This window comes from Gouania willdenowi, chromosome 11 (genome assembly GCF_900634775.1).
Source record: "Gouania willdenowi chromosome 11, fGouWil2.1, whole genome shotgun sequence".
Classification (NCBI taxonomy): domain Eukaryota; kingdom Metazoa; phylum Chordata; class Actinopteri; order Blenniiformes; family Gobiesocidae; genus Gouania; species Gouania willdenowi.
Genome location: NC_041054.1, coordinates 19,502,253 through 19,525,244, shown reverse-complemented (window position 1 = coordinate 19,525,244; position 22,992 = coordinate 19,502,253). Strand labels below are relative to the sequence as shown.

Sequence of the window (22,992 nt, the reverse complement as noted above, 5' to 3'; positions counted from 1 at the left end):
CATAAAAAGCCACATATTGAGTATCACTGATTTAATAATGACTTCTACAGTATGTGGTGATAATGTAATGTAGTGGGCTGGTTCGGACATTCATTTTTGTCCCAGTCCACCCCTGAAGTGAAAGGTTAGGTTATCTGATTATTAATGCTAGTACTAAATATGATATCCATCGGTTCTTTAAAACAAAATGCATTTGGCAACACATTAATGAACAAACTTCCACACGCCCTTATGGCTTCTTTATTGAGTTCAATGTGACACGTCTCAAACCAGAGTCTGCTGCTTAGTGTTTAGGGTTCGTTAGACACTATTGAGAAACAGGATGGCTGCGGGGCCAGGAGAGGACATCTCAAGGCTAAGATAAGGGGGGTCGGGTTCCTCCTCAGAGTCCCCCACTTGGTTTTGTGCAACAGTCAAGGTTAGTTTGTTCAGACTGGTTTCTAAAGTCGACTCCGCTCCCTCAGCTCTGTCACCTGGAAAACACAATGGAGAGAGAAATGTGTTAAACATACCTGAAACCTGAACAAGTTAGTGATAATGCATATTTAAAAAAATAAATATAGGCCAATATATTGTGTTATAGAGGTAGAAAGGTGTAGAAATTATTAATTGATAACTATAGTGTGTACACTAATCAAGAAGTAGTCAGTGTGTTCACCTTAATGTAGTTTTTTGGTTATGGTAACTGACAAATAACTCCACTATATTAGAAAAATAATTACAGTTTTATCCTCAAACATGATTAATTTTGATTTCCTGCACACCAATAATCTTAATCTGAAGATTACGGTTATCTAAAATATGACAAAATCCAATATTTATAAAAAAAAAATCGAAATGTTTTTCCTTATTTTCAAAGGTTTGAAAAAATAAAAATTGATTAGAAAATTGTTTCATTGTTCAAATGATTAAGTTTTTAACAAGAGGTGAAAAAAAAGAAGCAAAAAGCAATAAAAAAGAGCATACAGTATACAGTATATATCTATTATTACTGATGATACTGATGTGCTGCTGTTTGTAAAAGTCAAATAAAACAGTTGATTTATCTTGCTAAACTCAAAAGATACAAGTCTTAAGAGTTTATTTATTAATTTCTTTATCATCATTTGCTGCCATCATTTGGTTTATTTTAAGCGATTTTTTACAGTAACACAACTCTAGAGCTCTTTATGTTATGATGTAAGCCTTGTGATGAACTCAAACATGATTTTACTTCTACTTTTTCAGGTGTTAATGTTCATGACAACAATAAATAATTTCCAACATGTGATGATGTTTCAATTCCTGAGTCCGTGACCAGTCTGACACACACACACACACACACACACACACCTCTCTCCTGGTCACAGTCCGGGGAGGAAGCACCACTACACTGGCTGCGAGGGCCCAGGAGAGGTGAGTCATGTGCTGAGGAACAGTGGGAGTTACAGGTGCTCGCTATCTCCAGGCCAAGGGGACACGATGAGGACAGGACGGAGGGTGAGGCGATGCAGGAGAAGTGCATGTTGGGAGAGGAGGGGGGAGAGGGGGGGGGGGGGGGGGGGGAGGAGGGGATGGCTTTTGGTGAGGAGGTGGAGTGGGTGTCGAGCTCCTCCTCTGAGCTGCTACTACTGTGGCTGCCCTCGTCATCAATGGACACCACTAGAACACACAGAACCACACACACGTGTGAATGAAACATGCAGACACAAAAAAAGGGGGGAAAAACAGACAACTCAAAAAACGCAAAGGATGATTAATAATCCGTGTACCCTTCATTCTTTGGTTATTCCGTTTCAAAACCAAATGAAAATAACAAATATGTGGTTAATTTAACTGGTTTTAATTTAACTTAAAACCAAAACAGAAATACAGAAAAAAAAATCTTGTTCTGTTTGTGTGATATTTAGATATTTACGTGAAAACTATGGACAGGATTTTCAAGTCTCAAGCTCACCACACAGAAAGGACCCACAGGCGGGGGCGGACTTTTACTCCGCTACGATCGATAAAATTATCTTTTCGTCCACCTCACACCGATGGCAAAGAGGCGTAATTTGTCGATGACGTTTCGTTAAAGAGTTATTGATTCTTGAAGTCCGAACCTGTGAATATGGTGCCAACTTTACCGAACAGTGTTATGGCACGTTCACACCAAACGCGTCAAAAGCATCCGGTGTACATACACAATATATGGCGGACGCTCTTCTAGGAGCGTCGAGAGGTCCCGCTGCCCTTCCCGTGCATTTTACGCACGGCGGACGTCTTGCGTTTTGAGATTTCAAGCTGACATGTGTCTCGTGCCTCCCACGCGGCCGATGCTAGAATTGGGAGTGTTGAACTTTTGTGGCGCGTTGACCAATCAGGAGCTTTCTCCAATCGCAACGTAGTGATGCATTGACGTGGCGTAGTGATGTAGTGACGCCTTGACGTAGTGATATAGTGACGTAGTGACGCGTTGACGTGGCGTAGTGATGTAGTGACGCATTGATGTTGTGATATAGTGATGTAGTGACGCATTGACGTAGTGATTTAGTGACGTAGTAAACGAAGTGACGCGTTGACGTGACGTAGTGATGTAGTGACGCATTGATGTAGTGATATAGTGATGTAGTGACGCATTGACGTAGTGATATAGTGACGTAGTGACGCATTGACGTAGTGATATAGTGACGTAGTGACGCAGTGACGCGTTGACCTGACGTAGTGAAGCATTTCGCGACAGGACTGTAGGACCACTGTGGCCAACTGGGATTGCATCGTCCTGAGATTGTATATACACATATAAGCGCCTGCGCACTACTGGAAAATTAAGGTTTGTGACTCGGGTAAGTTATTTAAACTTTTCACATTGGTAAATAGCCCTAATAACAGAGAAGCCCCTCCCCAAAATGCTCAACGCGCTCTCTTCCCAACTTGTTTAGACAAGCGTCTGATTCAATGCGCAAAAGCGTCTCACTGGGGGCGTGAGGGGAGATTTTGACGCCCCAAAAGCGTTCGATGTGAACGCAGCATTACGGTCCAAAAAGTATCCAAATAAACTGGTGACTGACTATCAACTGTGAGGCTGGTGTGAGGAACAATAGATGTAAGAACCTCTATGATTTTACACTTTTGCAAAAATATTTAAAGCATTTTTGAGGGCAGTAAAAATATTTATTTTACGTCTTATAATACCGCTAGCCACTAACGGCAGCCGTCAACACAGACTGAATTTAATCAAAGAAACAAGGATCACCAGTAGATTCATTGCTTCACCTCTGGCTCCTTTAATCACATATCATGTGTGTGTTTTACGTAACATCCTTTTTTTGTTTTGATTTATTCATGTATCAATAACGTTTCAATTCACCAGTTCATCAGTAATGTGACCTATGCGTTGCTCCTTTTTTGTCCCGGAGTGAAAGTCCGCCCCCGTCTGTGGGTCCTCTTTGTGTGGTGAGATTAAAACATGAAACTCTGGTCCTAGTTTTCCTGTGAATATCCAAATATCACACAAACAGAAAATGTAATTAAATGCTTCTTGTCTGGTTTCTGTGGTTTCTGTAATTCTGTTTTGGTTTTAAGTCAGTAAATCACAAAAACACAGTTTTAAAATGGAATAACCTAAGAACGAATGGTACACGGATTGCCAATGTCTGCCAACAGTTACATCGATTGCACTCACTTGACAAACCGTCCGATTCCATCTTAAAGTTTGCGATGTCCTCGTTTCCTCCGTCTCCCTCTGCTCCAACGCCTCGTTCTCTGGTTCCCACAGCGAGGGAGCGTCGCTGGGCGTGGATTTCCTCGGAGATGCTCTCTAAATTGCGTAACGCCGTGCGATACTCGGCTTTCGCCACCACAAGTTTGGCCTGACGCTCGTCCACGTGACGCTTCAGTTGCTGTGTGAAGAAGCAATTGGGTTCTCTCAGTGAACACACCTTATAGAGTTTGTGAAACTGACACGAAAATGACTTTATGTAATTATTTGTGTTTGGCAACACGATTTCCTCATATTGTTCATGCTGCAGGACACAAATGTGTGAGGAGCTGCTGGGAACGAATAGCAAACAATGTATGTCAATGGGATTTATCAGCCAAACCATATAGAGGCTCCCCAAAAATACCAAAACAGACCGAGCCTATCCAGATTAGAATTAGAGAGGCTAAGCAAGCAGGGTTATGCTAGAATGGCAGACCTTTGCTTACATAATGTGTGCTTAGGATCATTCTTAACCTGTTGTATATTAGATTTTTATTCTTTTAAATGTTTTATTATAACTTCAAAGAGTGCCTAAAATGATAAGGGGATGTTTCCTGCTGCCTGTACTTTTTTTCTATTTCCTTAACACAGTGGTTCCCAAACTGGAGGTCACGAGGGGGGGCAGGGGTTTTTGAGCATAAAAAAGGTAAAAAAACGATTGAATTCTTTTCACTCATAGAACTTTACTATTACTGGTTTAAAGTTTGTGATTGCACATGTTATGTTATTTTTATGAGGTTTGAAGTAAAAAAAAAAATCATAATTTTGCCATTTTTTCACCCATTTTGTTGCAATGGGGGGGACCCTGAAAATCTTTTCTTCTTTAAGGGGAGTGCAACAGGAAGTTTGGGGAACCACTGTCCTAACATAATGCCCAACCCTAAATTAAATGTTCATCACTTCTTTTTGTGACAGTGTCACGTTTCCCCATGAGATTTTGTTGCTCTAATTCCAACTACAATGCACTGGTTATGCAACAAAGGAAAATGCTGAGTGCTAGTGTGCATACCTCGAGCTGGAGGTAATACTTGGCTTTCAATTCAAAATAGGGTCTGCAGAAAGAGAAGAACAGAAAAAAGTAAGACAAAGGGAGGGAGAACCTCTCAGTCTTCACTGTAGAAACTGTTGGAGGAATAACAATCCTTAGCGAGCAGCCACATTCTTTGGCTCTTACAGAGCGAGTACACCCTAACACAAGGAACATCTGGATTGAATCAGAGGACAGAGCATCCAGTTTTCTCAAACCCAATCACACTCACTTTAGAAAGAGGCCAAAAATGGGGGACAACTGAGGAAAAAGTACGGACCTCGATTTGTTAATGGAGCGTTTGAGTTTCTTCTCCAGCTGCTTCATATGGCTAATACAGGAGTTGTAGTTTGCTGTTGTTTTTCTGTGTTCTGCTTCGCTCCTCATCCTTTCCTGCTCGGCTTCCATCACCTAAAACGGGAGGAAAAAACGGTTTATTTTGCCTGCATAAACACAGAGAACTCTCACTGTTTTCTCGACAGTTTTAAACATGAACCCTCTAATCAAGAAGGAGCTTGTTGGTGATTCTTAGCCCTCTCTCATTATGTGTGTTACCCTCTGTGTAGCGTGGTTGAGCATTTCCTGCCAGGCTGAGTCAAACTGGCGGCTGTCCTCCTCCAGCAGCCTCTCCTCAGCCAGGGCGATGGTTTCCTTGGCTGCACGCAGGAACTCCACGGCACGCTGTAATTCCTGAGTGGCCTTCTGAGATTCAACCTGAGCCTGGAGTTTTAAAAAATAGAAATAAAGAGGCAAAAGATTTTCAATAATTTGAATTCTATTACCGTAAGTGGAAAAACAAAAGCTTGAACCTCCTTGAACCCAAACATTTGCACAGAGATCTGCCTTTGTGTTCTGACTAGCACAGAAAGACAACCACTGCTTGATTGAAGGACAAACACAAGCTTTGTTACTGAGTAAATCTGACACATTATCTGTGGGTTCTATGTGCCCACAGCCACAGTCAATAGCAGGATTATTCTCATCCCACTGGGTGTATACTCTTACCCAACACTTTACGCACCCAAAGCCATGACTCAGAAGACCGAGTCACTGAAACAGTGACAGTTGCTGCAATTGGATATTTTAAACGAACATCAGGAAATAAATGTAAACATGAATGAGTGTACAAAAATTTTCCATCCAGACCAGTCCCCTACATTATCAGCAAACAGTACGTAGAAAACCTTAAAACGTGGAAACTTTTAACCCCTTTTGACCGATTTCCTTTGTCCCATTTTTTCCCCTTTTCAAAATGACACCTTTCAGAATTTAGCTTCTTTTTGCCAATAAATACCCCTTTTTTCCTATTTTTTGTCAGATTTTCCATGTTCATTTTGCCACTTTTATAAAATTTTTGTCCTTTTTTTAATTTTTTTGGCCACGTTTCATCTAAGTAAGCCATTTTTTGCCCAATAAACACAACTACTTTGCTTTTTCCCTACATTTGATCTATTTTTGTTCCACATTTTTGCATTTTTCACCATTGTTTTCCACATTTTGCCCATTAAAGCTACCCTTTGCCATTGCATACCACCTGATTCCTCTTTATTTGCCCATTTTTTGGCCACTCATGACTGCTTTTGGCCCATTTTAGTCACTTTTCACTCTTTTCTTGCCACGTTTTTCACACTTTTGAACCATTTTTGGCCACCTATTACCATGTCTGCCTTCACTTGCTCGTCAAAAAAAAAAATACGTAGCAGACTGGATCGGCCCACTTTGGGTCGACGGCCCACCAGGACAGTGCCCTATATGCCAGATGGTCAGTCCACCCCTGCGTGTAGGAGAGAATTGGAATTTAAATTAAACCTAATGAGTAGTTTTTAAATAGTTATCTGACATTTTTCTGTAAATCTTGTTCATGAGAGAGTAAATATTATTTGTTCTTTTTAAAAACAGTTTATTTTTTGGACTGCCTCTAAGAATATATAATTGAGAAAACCATTAACCCCATAGCCTACATACTGGGGAAACCTGCTTGATTAGATGTCTATGTTTCAGACTGTAAGTATGTATCAGGCGATGAATCAAAAATTAAATACAACATTTCAAATAAATTGTACATACAATACTTAACTAATGCCTTGTTTTACATCATTTCCATATTTAGTTTATTTTACCAATAAAAGCCCCTTTTCACTGCAGAACCGTAACATTAGAGCTGGGCAATATATCGAGTTTTCTATTTTAGCAATATAGAAAAAGACAATATCGTCTATATCGAGATGTATCTTTTTTTTGTTAACTTGTTTTTAATCACACAGTACAAATAACATCATAAAAGTATTTAATATTATTCTTTGATATAGCCAAGCAGTGTCCTTCTTTACAATTTATATATATATCATAGATTTATATTTTCTAGTTTATTTCGTATTAAAATAGTCGTTTTAGGAGTCGCTGCTTTGTGCAAAAGTAGCACACATTGTGCAGCTGATTTTTTAATAAATGTGCCTGTGTTGCATTTTTCATCAGAAAATTTTACCCAGAATTGTCCTTCTAGTAAGACTTTACTGAGTTAAAAATATGGAGATTAATATTGTATATCGCCATTTTGAGAAAAAAATCCAGATATGAGTTTTGGTTCACATTGCCCAGCCCTACCTTAAATTATTTCAAAATATTGGTATGTTAATTAATGTAAACATTAACCCATTTCATTTAAAAAGTAAAAGACAAAAAATTCACTTCTTTTGTTTGTTGATCTGAAAGTGAAGAGAAGCTGAGTGGAAAGCCCAAAAAACAACAGCAAAAATCCAGGAATATAAAGTTTCTATAAATGCTGGCAGAAAACAAGAAAATGGGCCATCAACTGTCCATGCCTCTTGTTGTGTTTTTTTTTCACTCTGCATTGCATGCCAAAATAACGACATCTGCATTTTATTGGGATGTTAATTTAAATGAATATCAAATTACTGTAGGCTACATATACAAAGTGTATAGAGTATTTTTAAATCATATGATAAAGACAATTTAACAGATATTTTAATTGAAGATAATTTACACACTGAATAGTAACAAGAAAGGATAGCAGGGCGATTAGCGTCACTAATTTTAGCTTAGCACCATCCAGCTATTGCTCACAGACGTTAGCATCATTGTGTCCTTGTTGAATTACCTACACTAAATATTGATATAACATACATACACTGCATTAAACCAATCCTTTGTGTTCAAACAGGAGTGGCCGAATTATGTGGCAGCAGAATAAAAAGGTTAGCCAAACACATGTTAGCTTTAAAAAAGGTTTCTAAAGGGTAATGGTTGAGTTCACTGAGCCTGTGTGCTTTTTTTCTCACAGTATTTCATGGTATAGTCTTAACATGAAGCCCTCTGACATAACCTCTGCCTCTGTCAGTCATGTTAGAGATAAGCTCCAGCAGTGACGTAGGCAGAGGTGAGGGGTGCAGGTCTGCCATTTCTCACATCCAACAATGAAGGGTTCAATCTGTTTTAGTGGTTCTACGACGCTGACGTTAGAAATGTTTGATGTGTACTGTAGTCAGGGCTACACAGGCGGTTAGAAATAACACAGATGGTAACATATTTTTTACAATATGAACCCCCTGATTCATTGTCCTATCATGATATGGGTCAAGGGCCAAAAGTGTAAACCTGGCAAGAGCCAGATTGATGTGTAGCCCCTCCCTCTAACTCTAGTTCTCCACATCAATCTGGGTCTGTGTCTAGCGAATCCTTTCGGAACCAGGGAGGGACATGAACAAAATGCTTGAAGCTGATTGGGCGAAGGGCCTGTCCACCATGCTTTGCTTTAGCCAATCACATAGTAACAAATGATGATGTCATCATCGGCATGCGCCACAGAGACGCTGCTACAACAACAACAAGGCTCCGCTGGTGAAAACGTTCTTTTGGGATCGTAATGCTGCGGTCATTATGTGGTTGAGTGACTTCTGTTGGGCACGTTCACCATCCTCCTGCATCAACATCTTTCTATTTTGATTCGGAGCTATGCTAATAGCGGTAGCCAAGCTAGTTCCTCTCCCCGCAACTGTGCATGTGCCAGTTTTGCTTCATCGCTTCTGCCTTCGTCACACCCGGATACCCCGCCCTAAACCACAACACTGCCTCATGATTGGTTCTAACCGTTTCGGTTCATATTTGAAAGGCAAAGTCGGGAACAGCACAACATGGATTCTGGTGATTGTGAACACCAGGAGAATCCATCTTGCAGGCAGGATTACAAGAGTGCCTCTTTTGGCAAATTTAGTGGACACGAAGGCATGCAAACAATTATGTTTGTAATTGCAGGACTAATGCACAGGAACAGACAATCGTTGTTTGCCTATTTACTCAATGGTAGAAAGAATCTTGTAAACACATTTAACCCATGGTTTTCTAGCTGAGAGGTGGAGTCAATATTCTATGCCTCACTGAGTAGTACACACGCAATTCATTAGGTGGTGAAACTGGCGATTGAAGTTCTTTGTTTCATCATGACGAGGGATGTGCCAAAATATCGATACGACGATATATCGTGAGGTTTCGTCTCGCGATATGTTATCGATTCACTGGCGTCAAATATAGATTTATTTTTATTTATTTATTGCATTGCAACATACAAGACATGATGAAAACAATATATACTATATATATATATTTACACATGACACACAGAGATACACTGTACAATAAGACAGTGTGTGTGTGTAATTCCTGTGAAATTGATTCAGTGCAGTGAAATTCAGAGTTTCTTCAGTGACACAGACATCGTAATGTAACGTGGATGAAATTTACCGTGATATATTGATTATCGCAGAATCGCGACAATATTGTTATCGTGGGGAAAAATATCGTGATATATCGTATCGCGAGGTACCTGGCAATACCCAGCCTTAATCATGAATCATGACACATTTCCTGGGCTGTGAGAGGAGATGGTGTAGTAGAGAGAATAGAGGGAGGTTAATTACATAAGGGATATTAAGGAGTATCTTTAAAAGCGTTTTATACCGCTGAAAACAAATGTAATTATGTCTGAAACCGTCTTGTTGATTGATTCTCATCCAACTCTTGACATTTTAGTGAAAGTATTTCAAGTCGGTGTATTTTGTGGTAAAAATGTCAGTGACTGCCCTCTATGGGTTGAAACCCTGCTATTACAATAAAATATTGTTATTGGCTGGGAATGGTTTGTGACGTTGTGAAGGCAGCTTTCATCACGGGCCACCACTGTTGGCCCCGCCCCTTCTATAAAAATCAGATTGATTTGCACATAGAAAGGTATAGTGAGTATTAAGTTGCTACCGTAGTTAGCATAGCATAGATCATTCTTTGGAGATGTTTATGGTATAGACTGGACAAGTCTTAACTGGCCCTGAAGCCCCGCCCATAATAAAAGCATTTTTTTGAACTTCTACCCAAGAAGCACATCAGCCAAAACCTTGGGGTTTAGTTACTGTTTAAGGAGGTTTGAACCACTTTCACGAAACCATCTAAAGTGTAGTAAGTAGGTAAAGATTGTTTGTATTTTTCCAGCATAAACACCTTTATAACACATACGTCTAATAAGATTATCACAGTAATGATGAGCTTTGTTATTATATTATGTCAATACCACAGGTGTAACGAGTACTGATATATCCTACTCAAGTCCTGTTACTTGATTGAAATTTTGCTCAAGTACAAGTATGTCATTAGGAAAATACTCAAACATAAGTAAAAAGTAGCTCAATAAATAGTACTCAAAGTAAATGTCTCTAATTACTTTCACCTCCCACATTTATTTTTAGCAATAAATGTTGCCACGGTTCCCTTGCATACAGTCAACTTCTCATGTAAAAACTTAAAAAGGAAGTGACCAAATCTTGCACAATTGGAACTGAACAAATTTTCCACAAAAGCATTTGTATAAAATAAAAGGTTTGTCAAAATGTACAATTCTTTTAAAAATAAAATATCACCAATGAATTCAATTCTAAATAATAAAATTCTCAGGCTCTAAGTATAGCGACATATGAACTGGGTCTGTTTTGGTGCATGCATTACGTTTAATCTGATTGGTCGGCTATGATGTGATGCATTTGATTGTTGTAGTTTCATGATGTCCATTGATCATTTAAAAACAAAAAATAATAATTTACTCAGTAACTTTTGAGTGTAGAAATGTAACTAACTACTTTACGTCTTTTAAAATGTACTTAAGTGCAAATAAAATTGCTGATTTGGAAACATACTCAAAATAGTACAAGTGCCCATAAAAGCAACTCATTTATGTGAGTACTTGTAATCTGTTACTTTCACCTCTGGTCATTACACTCCACAAAATGCAAAGGAAAACCATCCATAGCATGTTTGTTGTTGTTGTTGTTGTTGTTGTTGTTTGTTTTTTCCCTGAAACCAGAATTAACGCACGACATCATAGTGTCACCCTCTCTGATGACCTTTTAATACTTTTATAGAATTTCCTTTATTTATTTTTTTTTTTTTTTAAAGTGTTATATTGAAAATCTAGTCTGACAGACAGTTAGTGATGTAGTAGAGAAAGCTGGGTGAAAGGAACAAAGGGTAGGACAGTACACACAAACTGCTACACACACACTCACGCACACAGTCTGATGGAATGTAAGGAGAAAACATGGGGGGCTGGGGAGACACACAGGCTTTAGGGTGGGGGTGGGGGTGTTATTGAGTGCAGAATGGTCAATGAGGGTGAAGTATCTGAAACCGCACAATATAGGTCATGTATAAAATTTGAAGTATTCATTCATAAATCATAACCAGACGATACAGTTTAGCCTTAGGCCTGTATCGTATCATAGCAGCTTTGCTCCCTTTAAACCCCATCCCCACCCCCCACCCCCACCCACCAATCATTGTCCCACAAACACACACAATTTAGTAGAGAGCGATCTAATTTTAGTTTTAAAAAACATTTAAAAACATACATGTTCAGACAGGCTTATGGATGAAGTAAATTAACTATTTTAACATTGTTGTTTCTTTGTTGTTGTTTTTTTGCTTCATTTTGTGACCTCTGTCTGTAAAAAGTGCTCTATAAATATCGTTTACTTAATTACTTTCTTATAGGCTGTTCACGTCAATGCAGGTCATACCAAGATTCAAAACCTGTCATCAATCCCCCAGCTTTATGTGCTGCCCTCAGACACGGAGGTCATGGCAAACACATTGTCACGTTGCAGAAGAGATGAGGAAGGACAAACGCTCAAATAAATACTCAGTCTATTTCAGTTTGGCAGCTCAGCTCTGACACACATATGTCAACCTTCTGATGGATGACACATAAGCTCCTCCTTTTGGCTTACACACTGTGGGTATGTATGTGTGTGTGTGCGGGGGGGGGGCTGTTAAAGTCTATTTGCAGGTTATTTATTTGGTTGTGTCCGAGGTAGATAAAAACTTATACATAAGTGGTTTGAGAGGGAAGAGCAAAGTAAAACCTGCTGGAGACAAAGTATTTTAATCAGATGAAGACGTGTAGATCACATAGATCAATAAATGAAAAAGCATTTGCTCGGAAATAATATTTGAAGGTTTAAATCAAATCACACGTGTCAAACTCAAGGACCGGGGGCCAAAGCCGGCCCTTTGGAGCATCCAATTCGGCCTGCAGCAGAACGCAAAAAATTCAGAGTAACCATAAATCTTTGTGCAAATTAAACTAATTGTTGTACATATCTTATCTAGATATATCTCCAAAATAATACACAAATTTAATGAAACTCCACAATATTAGCAAGGTTCACATTTCCCCCATGCTTACAGTATATCACATGACGGAAGCAATTTTTCATCTCAAATTGTTAAAAGAACTCTCAACGTTTCCAAAATCCTACATCTTTCTTCAATTTATTCCACATTTCCCCAAATTACACAAAAAAAATGGCCACAAAATTTTAAAAAAAAAATAAATTGAAAGTAAACATCCTACAGGGACTGAAATATGTCACTTATTGCCGTACATATTTGATCATTTATTTATATGTGGAAGAGCAAACAAGAGCACAATAATGATTAAATTACTCATTTTCTTGCCTAAAATCTGCTATCCCACTTAAAATAAACTGCTCCGTATTTGGCCCCTGAAATAAAATGAGTAAAATGAATGCTTGAAAAATTGCTTTCATCTCCCCTGTTACCATGTGGGTACAGTTTCCTTCATTGCATTGTGGGATGTGCAGTCCCATAAACAGATGTATAGAAGTGTTTTTACTTTATTCTTACCGTGATTTCTTGTGTTTCTTCACCAGACAAGGAGGACAGTTATTTGCTTGACACTGTTTTTGTTCTAGTTTCTTCCCGTAATATCAAACCCTGAAAATAAACATCTGCCCTTGATTTGCTACAACTTTCAGGCCATGATAACACCAGAAATGTATTGGGAAATCACAATTAGAAGGAACTAAAAACACTTCTACGCATCCAACTCCACATCCAACAATACAATGCGTCATAACTTTTCAGACATTGTTAGCATACGGAGTGTTTACAGTGGAGATTAAAACAAGCTTCCATCCATTCTTCCATTTGCACAGCCGCCAGCTCCTTTTCATGGTCTGCTGATAGTACACCCTGGACAGGGCACCAGTCCATCACAGTGAAGCAAACTTTCAAGCGTCAATATCAACCTTTTACATCTTTTTTTTTTAGCAATTGATCTTTGGATTATTGATCTATGAGGCCTATGCTACGTATTTATTCGATTAAAAGAAACGTGTCTACAGCAGCTTTAAAGCTGCAGTCTGTAGAATCGTGAGATTGGAATGAAAACAACCACGCTCCCCACCACCCCTTCCTGTTTCAAATCCACCGGCATCCTCGTGGACGCGCACAACTACTAAATCTCGCGACTTCCCAACTCTTCTTCACAACTATTTACACAATGACGTCTATCGACAAATCTAGCGACTGCTTCTTGTGTTATTGGAGAGTTTTCTGATGTTTTAGAGATGCACATTGTTTGTAAACAGTCCTCTGATTGGCTGTAAAAGAGCATCATGACCTTTGTTTTCTAAAACTTGAATACAGAGCAAAGAAAAGGAGCAGAGGTCCGAACACTTTGGGTTACAATCAGGGCTTTAAATTAACTTTTTAGATTACCAGCCAGCATGGCTAGTAGATTCTTAAAGATACCAGCCAACCAGATTTTCCACCAGCCAATTTTTTTCCAGTGAAATTAACTACATTATGAGTGCCACAGAATAGAACGTTCATGTTTCTTTAAATAGTTTTTCTTTTATTTTAGTTGATTGCAGAAGTACATTAAAATGGTAAAAATATTAACATTGAATTTAAAAACAATGTTGTAACAATGCCTAAAAGGTGTGATATGAAACTTTGGGTGTGTCGGAGAAGTGAACATTTTATAAAGTATATTCTCATTACTTAATAAACAAAATTAACTCAGATAAAAATTGAATCCCTGGAACACTGTTTGAAGTTAGAAAGAATAGAAGTAATCAGTACTAAGAATTACATGTACTGTAGAGAAAACATGTTTTACTAACATGCATGCTCTTCAAATGTAAACAAATCCCACTCCCCACAAACTGTAAAGTGCACATTTTAAAGGTGAAAAAATGATCAAATACCAGCCACTCATGACCCGACATCCATTTAGTAATAAAACTCCTCAATTTCTTCGACTTTTCAGATCCTCTTTCATCTTCATTTCCCCTGTTCAGCAGCAGCCTTCATTTTTTGCAGTTCAGGTTTTTCAACACCCGATAAATATCTCATCATGTTTGTTTTTTTTTTCCTAACTAATATTACAACTTAATTTCAGCTCCTATTGTTTGTTTTGTGCCGTTCCGTTTGTCTTCTCCGATACCAAACCATAACAATCACGCTAACATAAGCACGTAGCCAATTGTTGTATGACACATCACAACATAGTGTTCATGGGAAATGTAGGATTAGTACAACAAGCAGCGTTGCCAGATACACATTAAACACACACACAAACCCTCAAATTTCTTGGTGGAAAACAGCCCAATCTGGTAACAATGACTTGTTGCATCATTTCAAACAGACAAGCAGTGGTATTTGTTTCAGTCTAGTAACCCTACAATGTTACCCGCCAAATGATGCCAAAAAAACCCTTACATACTGCTACTTTAAGTTGAAGGTTAATATTTCAAAAACAAGTCAGATCACAAACACCTTTTCCTCCTTGTGAGTTGATTCCCCACACAGAGTATAGCCAAGTGTGTGTGTGTGTGTGCGTGTGTGTGTGCAAGACACTGCATAAAGAGGCAGAGGTGTGACTGCATTTAAAAATAGACATCACATGACATGCTCCCTTTAAGTAGATATAAGCAGAGCTCTTCAAGTTCTCTCAACTAATCCTCAGTAAGCCTGATCCCACACACACACACACACACTGCACTGATTGCCGACTTCAGCGACGCTCTGTGTGTGTGTGTGTGTTTACCTGTCTTGCAACTTTCCGGGCTTCCCAGTAGGGTTTGGATTCATCCACGGCTCTTCCGATCCTCTTTACCTGCTCATCCAGCTTCACAGTTGCTTCCACCAACACGGCTCGAAAGCGCTGACGATAGTCCTGCATACATACACACACTTATTAATGAGCTTATTAACCCATCACTGCACACACACACACACATTAAACTCAACTGGATGCAATATGTGTTTTTGCTTTTAGCATTAAGCTCCAGCACATTGTGTGTTACCTATGGAACCAACCTAAATCTGTTTTTATTCTCTAATGACCCTAACATTTTTACATCTACCTGTCATTGCTCATCCCCAGATATGACAAAAAAAGGGAAAAACACAACTGTGCAATGCCTGGCTTAGACAGACTGGTTCTCTCCAAATGGATTATTTTGCTCTCAGCTCAATGTTGAGCAACTGTGTGTGTGTGTGTGTGTGTGTGTGTGTGTGTGTGTGTGTGTGTGTGTGTGTGTGTGTGTGTGTGTGTGTGTGTGTGTGTGTGTGTGTGTGTGTGTGTGTGTGTAAAGCTGTGAGGCAGCGGAGGTTTCATAACAGTTAAAAAGAAGTAAAATGACTTCAGTGAGGACACTCCATTAACATTTTGAATGCTTTGCGGGCAAATGCAGATGTGTTCAATACGTAGACAATCCAAAAAGACGTTTGAAAAATGTCTCAACAATACAATTTTAATTATAGGGTAAGGCAGATACGCATTAATCAGTCCTGACTCAAACTGGGTCACAGATTGACTTCCTTTGTACTGTCAAGTCAACTTGAAAGCAATTTTGTAAATGTATTCTCTGAATCCAAATATATTTTGAGTACTTTTTCTCAGCACTTTTTTAAAGCAGGACTAAGTAACTTTTTCACCTTAATAAAAGCTTCTCGTAGTCCCTGTGAGGGTAAAACCAGTGTTTATGGGGTGATTGGGGGGGGTCTTTTATCTCCCCCTGTTGTCTCTGGCCAGAAAATTGCACTTGCAACTTCACCTGCCTCCGACCCTGTGGCAAGACGTACTGCTTCGCCGAAAGCCCAATACAAACTAATGCTAGATTACGACCAGGCCCGTGGCTGCACACGGTTGTCTACAAATTCACTTTTCTCAAATTTATATCATGGCGTGGGGAAGCAAAAAGAAGGGAAAGAAGACCTTTGTCTGAGAAACGGAGCAACTCCATGCATTGACAGCTCAGCAGCAACACAACAGCAATTACTCACACTGTCGTCACGGCAACAGGCACGCACACACACTCACAAACCAGAGCTCCATCAGGCAGCACACACACAAATATCCATCTATCTATCTACCTATCGATCTATCCATTTTCAGATCTGCTTTGTCAGCACACAAACAAACACATCACACACATTTCCACACTCCCTTGTATTATCTCCACATCATTCATTTTATTTTACTTGTCTCTCTTCCTCATACTGTTCACATGGTCACATGGGACTATACGTGTGAAAGCACCCTTACTGTCACTGTTGTATTAGGATTTTTCAGTGATAGTTGCTACCGTCTTGGGAGAGCAAAGGTGAGCATGTAGCTGTGTGGTGGGGCAGGCAGTGGGGGGTGCAGAGTGTTTACGACAGTGACATAACCAAAAGGGACCTTTAGGGGGAGCGTTAAGCGCAAGCTGCTTAGTTCTGCTTTAACTGTGATGGGTTGAAGCCGCCCTGAGTTCTCATTTAGTTCCTCTCTTTGCAGGTCTGTGAGGCCCTGATTACCTGATTATCTACAGGTGTGGCCTTTCACGCCTCCTCGCTTTTTCTTTTGTGCTCCTCTTTTTCAGCTATATAATCATTCGCCTTACTCTTCCCTTTTGTTGTTGTCGCCTTACTGCGTTGTGGCCTTTCAAACCAGGATTGTATATTGGGGGCTTGTCCGGGACTTGACATTTTTATTTTCTCTTACAGTTCTATGGTTCAAGTCCTAGTTAATCTGCGGTCAGTCATTACAAACTATAGAGTGCTAGTGTGGATCATTGTTTAATATGGCTAAAATAATCAAATGTTTCTTTTCTGTTGTGTTTTTATGTTTTAGTCACGTAGTTTCTGCTCTAGGACTGAAATATGTTGGAAACCATGTAATAGTTAACTTACTAAATTGGAAACCACCAGGTTAAAGTAAACTCAAGGGTAATTTAATGCAGTTAAAATCAATTGGAAGGAATTTAAGTGCATGTGGTGTACCTAGAAAGTGAAGACGTGATTAATTTGAAGACGTTTTCAAAGCACTGACCGCTTAGGAGCTAAATTAGGTTCATGTTTAGATCAGGTTATAGATAAAAGGCACAACAACATGAGCATCAGCCCCTGCTTTTAAAAGCCGTGACTACACGTGACGGAGTATTTTATTTATTTTTTAAACAACTTTGCTCTGCTCCCCCTGAACTAAACTATAATATTTATGTACGCTTTGTGTTTGCACCAAACTCCTTTGTGTGAGCGTTCAATCAATAAACTATCAAGACTTGAGCACAAAGGTTTGTGTATTTATACACGTTTGTTGCGTTTAGTGTGTCCGCATGTGCCGAACTTCTCCTGGACTTTCCAGCAGCACCTGCATCCTGGTCAAATCCCTGATCCACACATCGAAGAGAGGTTTAAGAGAGAAAGGGGAGAGGGTGCTACAGGAAGCCCACTTCCCGTTACATGGTAACACTTCCTGACTTCCTGTAGAGAGATTGTGACGCCACACAATAAATAACCAAGAAGGTAACCCTGGTCCTGGTCTGCTGCAGGTGTGTTTTGAAAGTGGACGAAACACACATTAGATGATTTGAGGCTTCTTTTTTTTTTTTTTTTAACATTACTCACAAAAAAAGGCCATCCTGTATCTCTGCCAGGCATGTGAGGGATTAAGCATGGTGTTGGCACAGGGAAGAACGCAGGATGAGCGTGGATTTACCCTCAGTGTTTGAATTAATATACAGTACTGTATATCCTCCAGACTGGAAAACAGCCTGCAGCTCACCACCAGCACCAGAATCCTGTTCTTTTGCCATGTATTTCTGGCATATACAGTATATCCCAGTTTGGAATCCCAGAGTAAAGGATGGGAGTGTAGGTTTAATGAGAAACAGATCAGAGCTATTATTTAGTCAGGAAAAGAAAAACTATGGCATCAGTTGGGAATGTTATTCACTTTAACTTAGTCACTGACGATCAAAACATTAAACATCACCCCCGAGCCCAACTATTCTAACAGCAGGATCTTTGTTTTGTAGCTTCCTTTCAATAAAAATGGCTTGGTTGGTCAACAGCTGCACAACAGACGTCAGAGTACTTGTAAAATCAATTTGTGGCATTCAATGATTAAACTTTCCGATCAGAGAAATACTTTCTGGAGTCTGAAGACAACAGTTTTGGTGCAATGCAATGTTGTTTTAGAATTGACTGTCTCCGCCATGATTCAACCCAATTCCGGCAAGTTCATTTTGTCTTCGTTTTCGGAAATAATATGTTAAGGTTTCATTTATTCAGACAATTTTTATATCCGGAAATTTACTTTAAAATGTTTTTGAGATCAAAGTAAATTTCCTGAAAAAAATGTGTCTAAAGCCCCTTTCCGCCACTTAAAAATAAAAATGAAAATCACCACGGCAAGTAGGGCTGGGCAAAAAAAAATGATTTAATTGATTTATTAAATTTGTAAATAAAAACGATTTTTATTTTGCAAATTGGAGTTAAAAAAAAAATAAAAAATGAAATACTTTTTTTTTGGGACATTTTTTTGCGTTCCATCCTTATGGGTTACCATAGCATGATGTGAGCTAGCCCCCTCTTTGTTTACATGTGTTTACCCTTTGAGTAGGCTATATGTGTGCCACAGGCATGTTTAATGTTTTATTCATGCTATGCTGAGATGCTAAGGGAAGAGTTTATTATTTTTTTTATTGTAATGTTATATCTAATAAAATATGTAGTTATCTGATTTCTTAATCAGAAAATTGAAGCTACTGTGAAGGCGCTGTTGCACTTTTGCGTAAACCTGGGTTAAAGCTTGAAATAGTTGAATGACAGAGAATCATTTACTTTTTATTTTGGGATTATTCTATGTATTTTAACTCTTGAGGAGAATCACAGCAATAAAGTTGCACTTTTGACAATATATCTGATGTCTGCAGTCATTTTTAAGTGTATTGAAATTTTTTTTATATATATATATATATATATATATATAAAATGGAATCAAAACTTGAATTTTTTTTTTAAAAATCTGAGATTTTTTTTTTTGACAAAATTGTCCAGCCCTAACGACAAATCACAATCATGAGTTAGTAAAGTGAATAATGATTTATTAAAAACTCATTTTTTGGCTGTTTATTCAACACATGGTGCATAGTGTCGAAAATAATAGAAGTACATAAATAAGTCTTTATTGCAAAATGATACTGTCACATTTTTGTATTTTTCTTTGCAAATGTACATTAAAAATAATTTGCTCATAATTAGGACTTTCTTTCTCATAATTATGACTTTACTAACTTATAATTATGACTTGACATAGTGATTTTTAGTTTTTTTTTAAGTGGTGGAAACGGGCTTCCATATTGAATAAATGAAACCTAAACATATTGAATTGAGTGTAGGAGTGAATTGTGTCTATGTTTTAGCCCTCGGATGGACCATGGTGTGTAAATTATTACACATTTATTATATAATTAAAAATACTTCACTATAGAGAGTAGTTTTTTTTTATAGCATCCTTGAAACCTTTTTCAACTAAATGGTTTTTATAGTGTAAGACGTAGCTTAGTATCATAGCTTTGATAAAGGACCTAAAGTTACCCCAGCAAGGAGAAAAAATAAAAGTGTCATCCACTAGGGCTGGGCGATATGGACTAAAACTCATGTCTTTACTCAAAATGTCAATATACAATATAAATCTTGGTATTTCTAACTCAATAAAGTTTTACGAGAAAGGCAGTTCTGGGTTAAATTTGTTGATGCAAAAATTCCACACAGGCACATTTGTGACACTTTTGGCTTTTTCTCCTATAAGGGACAGCACGTGTGAGTGAATTCTGCACTCAGAAATCCATCTAACTGTGGTTCTCATGTTATTCTGAGAAAATGCAAAAGCACCGACTCCTAAAATGACTCTTTTAACGCAAAAAAAGTGACAAAATAACAACATTTTGTCATTGGCTATATTGTAATTTGCTATATCGCCAAAAGAGAAATCTGCATATATGTTGAATCTCGATATATTGCCCAGGCCTATGGAAGTAAATCTGTGCCATCAGAGTTTGAATTTGACTTCTAATTAAAAAAAAAAAAAAAAAATACATAAATTCCAATTCAATATATTGTTATTATTTTCCCTATGTTGCCTGTATGTTACTGTGGAATATTTTTGCTGGTGAATTTTTTGGCACTGAAATATTCTATGTTGGTTTTGTTTTATCTATATTTTGCAGGAAACAAGCCACTTTCAGGTCCCGACCCACAAGTTGAGAACCTCTGTTGTGCAAAAAGTTCGTGTTTTGCGTTACCTCCAGCTCGCTTTCCCAGCTGTTTATGTCATCCGTGGACTGGTTCAACTTTTCCAGTTCTCCCTGTTTATAGCAAACATGGCAGAGAAGAAGGCAAGACAGAGGGGAGGGAGGGAGAGAAAAGTGGGATCATATCAAAAACAGGCTCTTGTTTGAGAAAATTACCAAACAAACAAACCTAAATAAGATATAGGAGCAAAAGCAGGAGCTTAGAGGTATTTTTCCTACTTTGGTTCCTCTTGTAAGCCAGTTCCATCAGTATTTCATTAAACCTGACAGCTTAATGGGCTTGATCAGTTTCAGAATCTAATCGGAAACATGTGTGGTAAGAGAAAGAAAAAAACAGTAGTACTCCCAGTGTCTCACCTGGATTCTTGGATCCACTTCTTCTTCCATGGCAAACTGCGAGTCATCCTCACAATCCTTCCCATTTTGCTCCATAGCCAGGAAAATAAACTAGGGTCCTCCTTAGTGCCAACAGAGTGTGACCCAGGAGCGCAGATCCAACCTCTCTCTAACCTTTACGCACAGCGCACTGCATGCAGGAGGAATCCGTGCGTCAAAATGCGGCTGCAGAGACGCGTGCGTCCTGACGCACGAACATCCACAGCACCGCACCGCACCGCACACCCTACTAAAGAAGAAGAAGCTCCGTCTGTCCGAACACAGAGCACCAACTATCGGAGAAGAAAATATCAAGTTGGACAAAATGAATAAACTGAAACAGGATGGCATGCATTTCAAAATAAAAGATCTGTTAATCAGTTTTTGTTTTCGGATGTTTATAATTTCTCTTTACAATGACATAATAAAAAGCTAATATAAATTACAGCTATATTATAATAATACTTTTTTTTTCTTTTACTAAAAATGCAACTTAATTTTAGACAAAAGTAAAAAAACAAAACAAAAATAAAAGCATTTTTTTTAAGATTCAATGACCGTTTATCAACCTGATATGGGATGATAATAATGTTTTTTATTTATTTATTTTTTAATTAAAAAAAAATATACACAATGGATTTGATATGATTAATATATAAGACCAGCTTGTTCTGAATGACAAAATTATAGTTTAGTTTTTATTTGTCAATTAAAATATAAAACTATATTTTTTTTATATATTTTCAGTTGACATGGGGTTTTTTTTCAATTTATTTTATTTTTTGTCAGTCTATAGTTTTTGTCACTTTAAAAAAAAAAAAAAAAAAAAAAAAAAAGGTTGTAGTGAATACAATTAACACCGCCGTGAACCACTGGACTTCACTTTTGAAGACAAGATATCAGAGACTGTAACAGTGCATAGCAGATGTGTTAATCGTTTTGTAAACTATCATTATTATTATTATTATTATTATTATTATTATTATTATTATTATTATTAATAATAAACACCAATGTCTCTAAACAGGCTCAGCTGGTTTAAAACTTAGATTCATGGACAGTTGACATTTTAAATCTACAAAACAAAAATATATTTTATGAACTGTAAAGGATTTTCTACTGTCCACAACGCACGGAAATGTACATGAACCGTTTCCATAACTTAACTACTCCAGCAGGTCTGGTTGAACAGACGGTTTGTCCTGCCCTCTGCTGGTGGGAACACTGGGGACAGGGGAGGTCAAGCTGCATGGATGATGGGTTCCTGTGAACACTGACATCAGTGTTTATGTTGTAAACTGGTTCCCACAATACTTACACTCGTTTCATTTCAGGCTCCTAATATAGAAAAACGTTTTGAGACCATTACAGGCCTTAGATCACTGGTTCCCAACCTTTAATGGGCCGTGACCACATTTTGACAGCACAAATTCTGTCAAACCCAAAGACATTTTTTTGTTTCCAGAATTTGTTTTTGATAATGTTTGTTGTTACAAATAAAGAGTAGCTAGGATTAATGCAACAACATGTGCCAGCTGAGGTATTTTTTACCCTGCATTTTATTTGACCTCGATTTATACTTGAAAAAGTGAAAGTATAGAACACAGTTGTTAAAGATTGTTTGTTCTGTTAGAATTTGAGAAACAATGATATTTCAAATATTTTTCTTCTCCTTATTAAATCAATTACTATAGACATTTCAGGCGACCTAATTTGAAATCCAGGTGACCCCCATATGATGTCACGACCCCAAGGTTGAAAACCAAAACTGCCTTAGATTAAAGAAAATCCAAGTTTTTGAACTTCCAGTAACATGTGTTGAAGAATCATGATCACGGAAATCCACATCTTTATTGTAACTTTAATTCAAAAAATATTTCCTACGTTCTAGTATTGCTGCATTGATCCAGGTTTGA

General features: G+C 38.1%; 1 protein-coding gene across 1 annotated transcript; it reads right to left on the bottom strand.

Moving 5' to 3' along the window:
* Positions 1-204: 204 nt before the first annotated feature.
* sh3bp5a (SH3-domain binding protein 5a (BTK-associated)) lies at positions 205-21,369 on the bottom strand. The gene is made up of 9 exons (XM_028461997.1): positions 21,059-21,369; positions 20,693-20,755; positions 15,166-15,294; positions 5,307-5,471; positions 5,032-5,162; positions 4,734-4,776; positions 3,647-3,863; positions 1,333-1,641; positions 205-473 (listed from the first exon to the last, which is right to left on the bottom strand). Exons 1-9 carry the CDS (start codon positions 21,131-21,133, stop codon positions 301-303), a joined length of 1,305 nt encoding a protein of 434 aa, XP_028317798.1. The 5' UTR covers positions 21,134-21,369; the 3' UTR covers positions 205-300.
* Between the last annotated feature and the right edge of the window lie 1,623 nt (positions 21,370-22,992).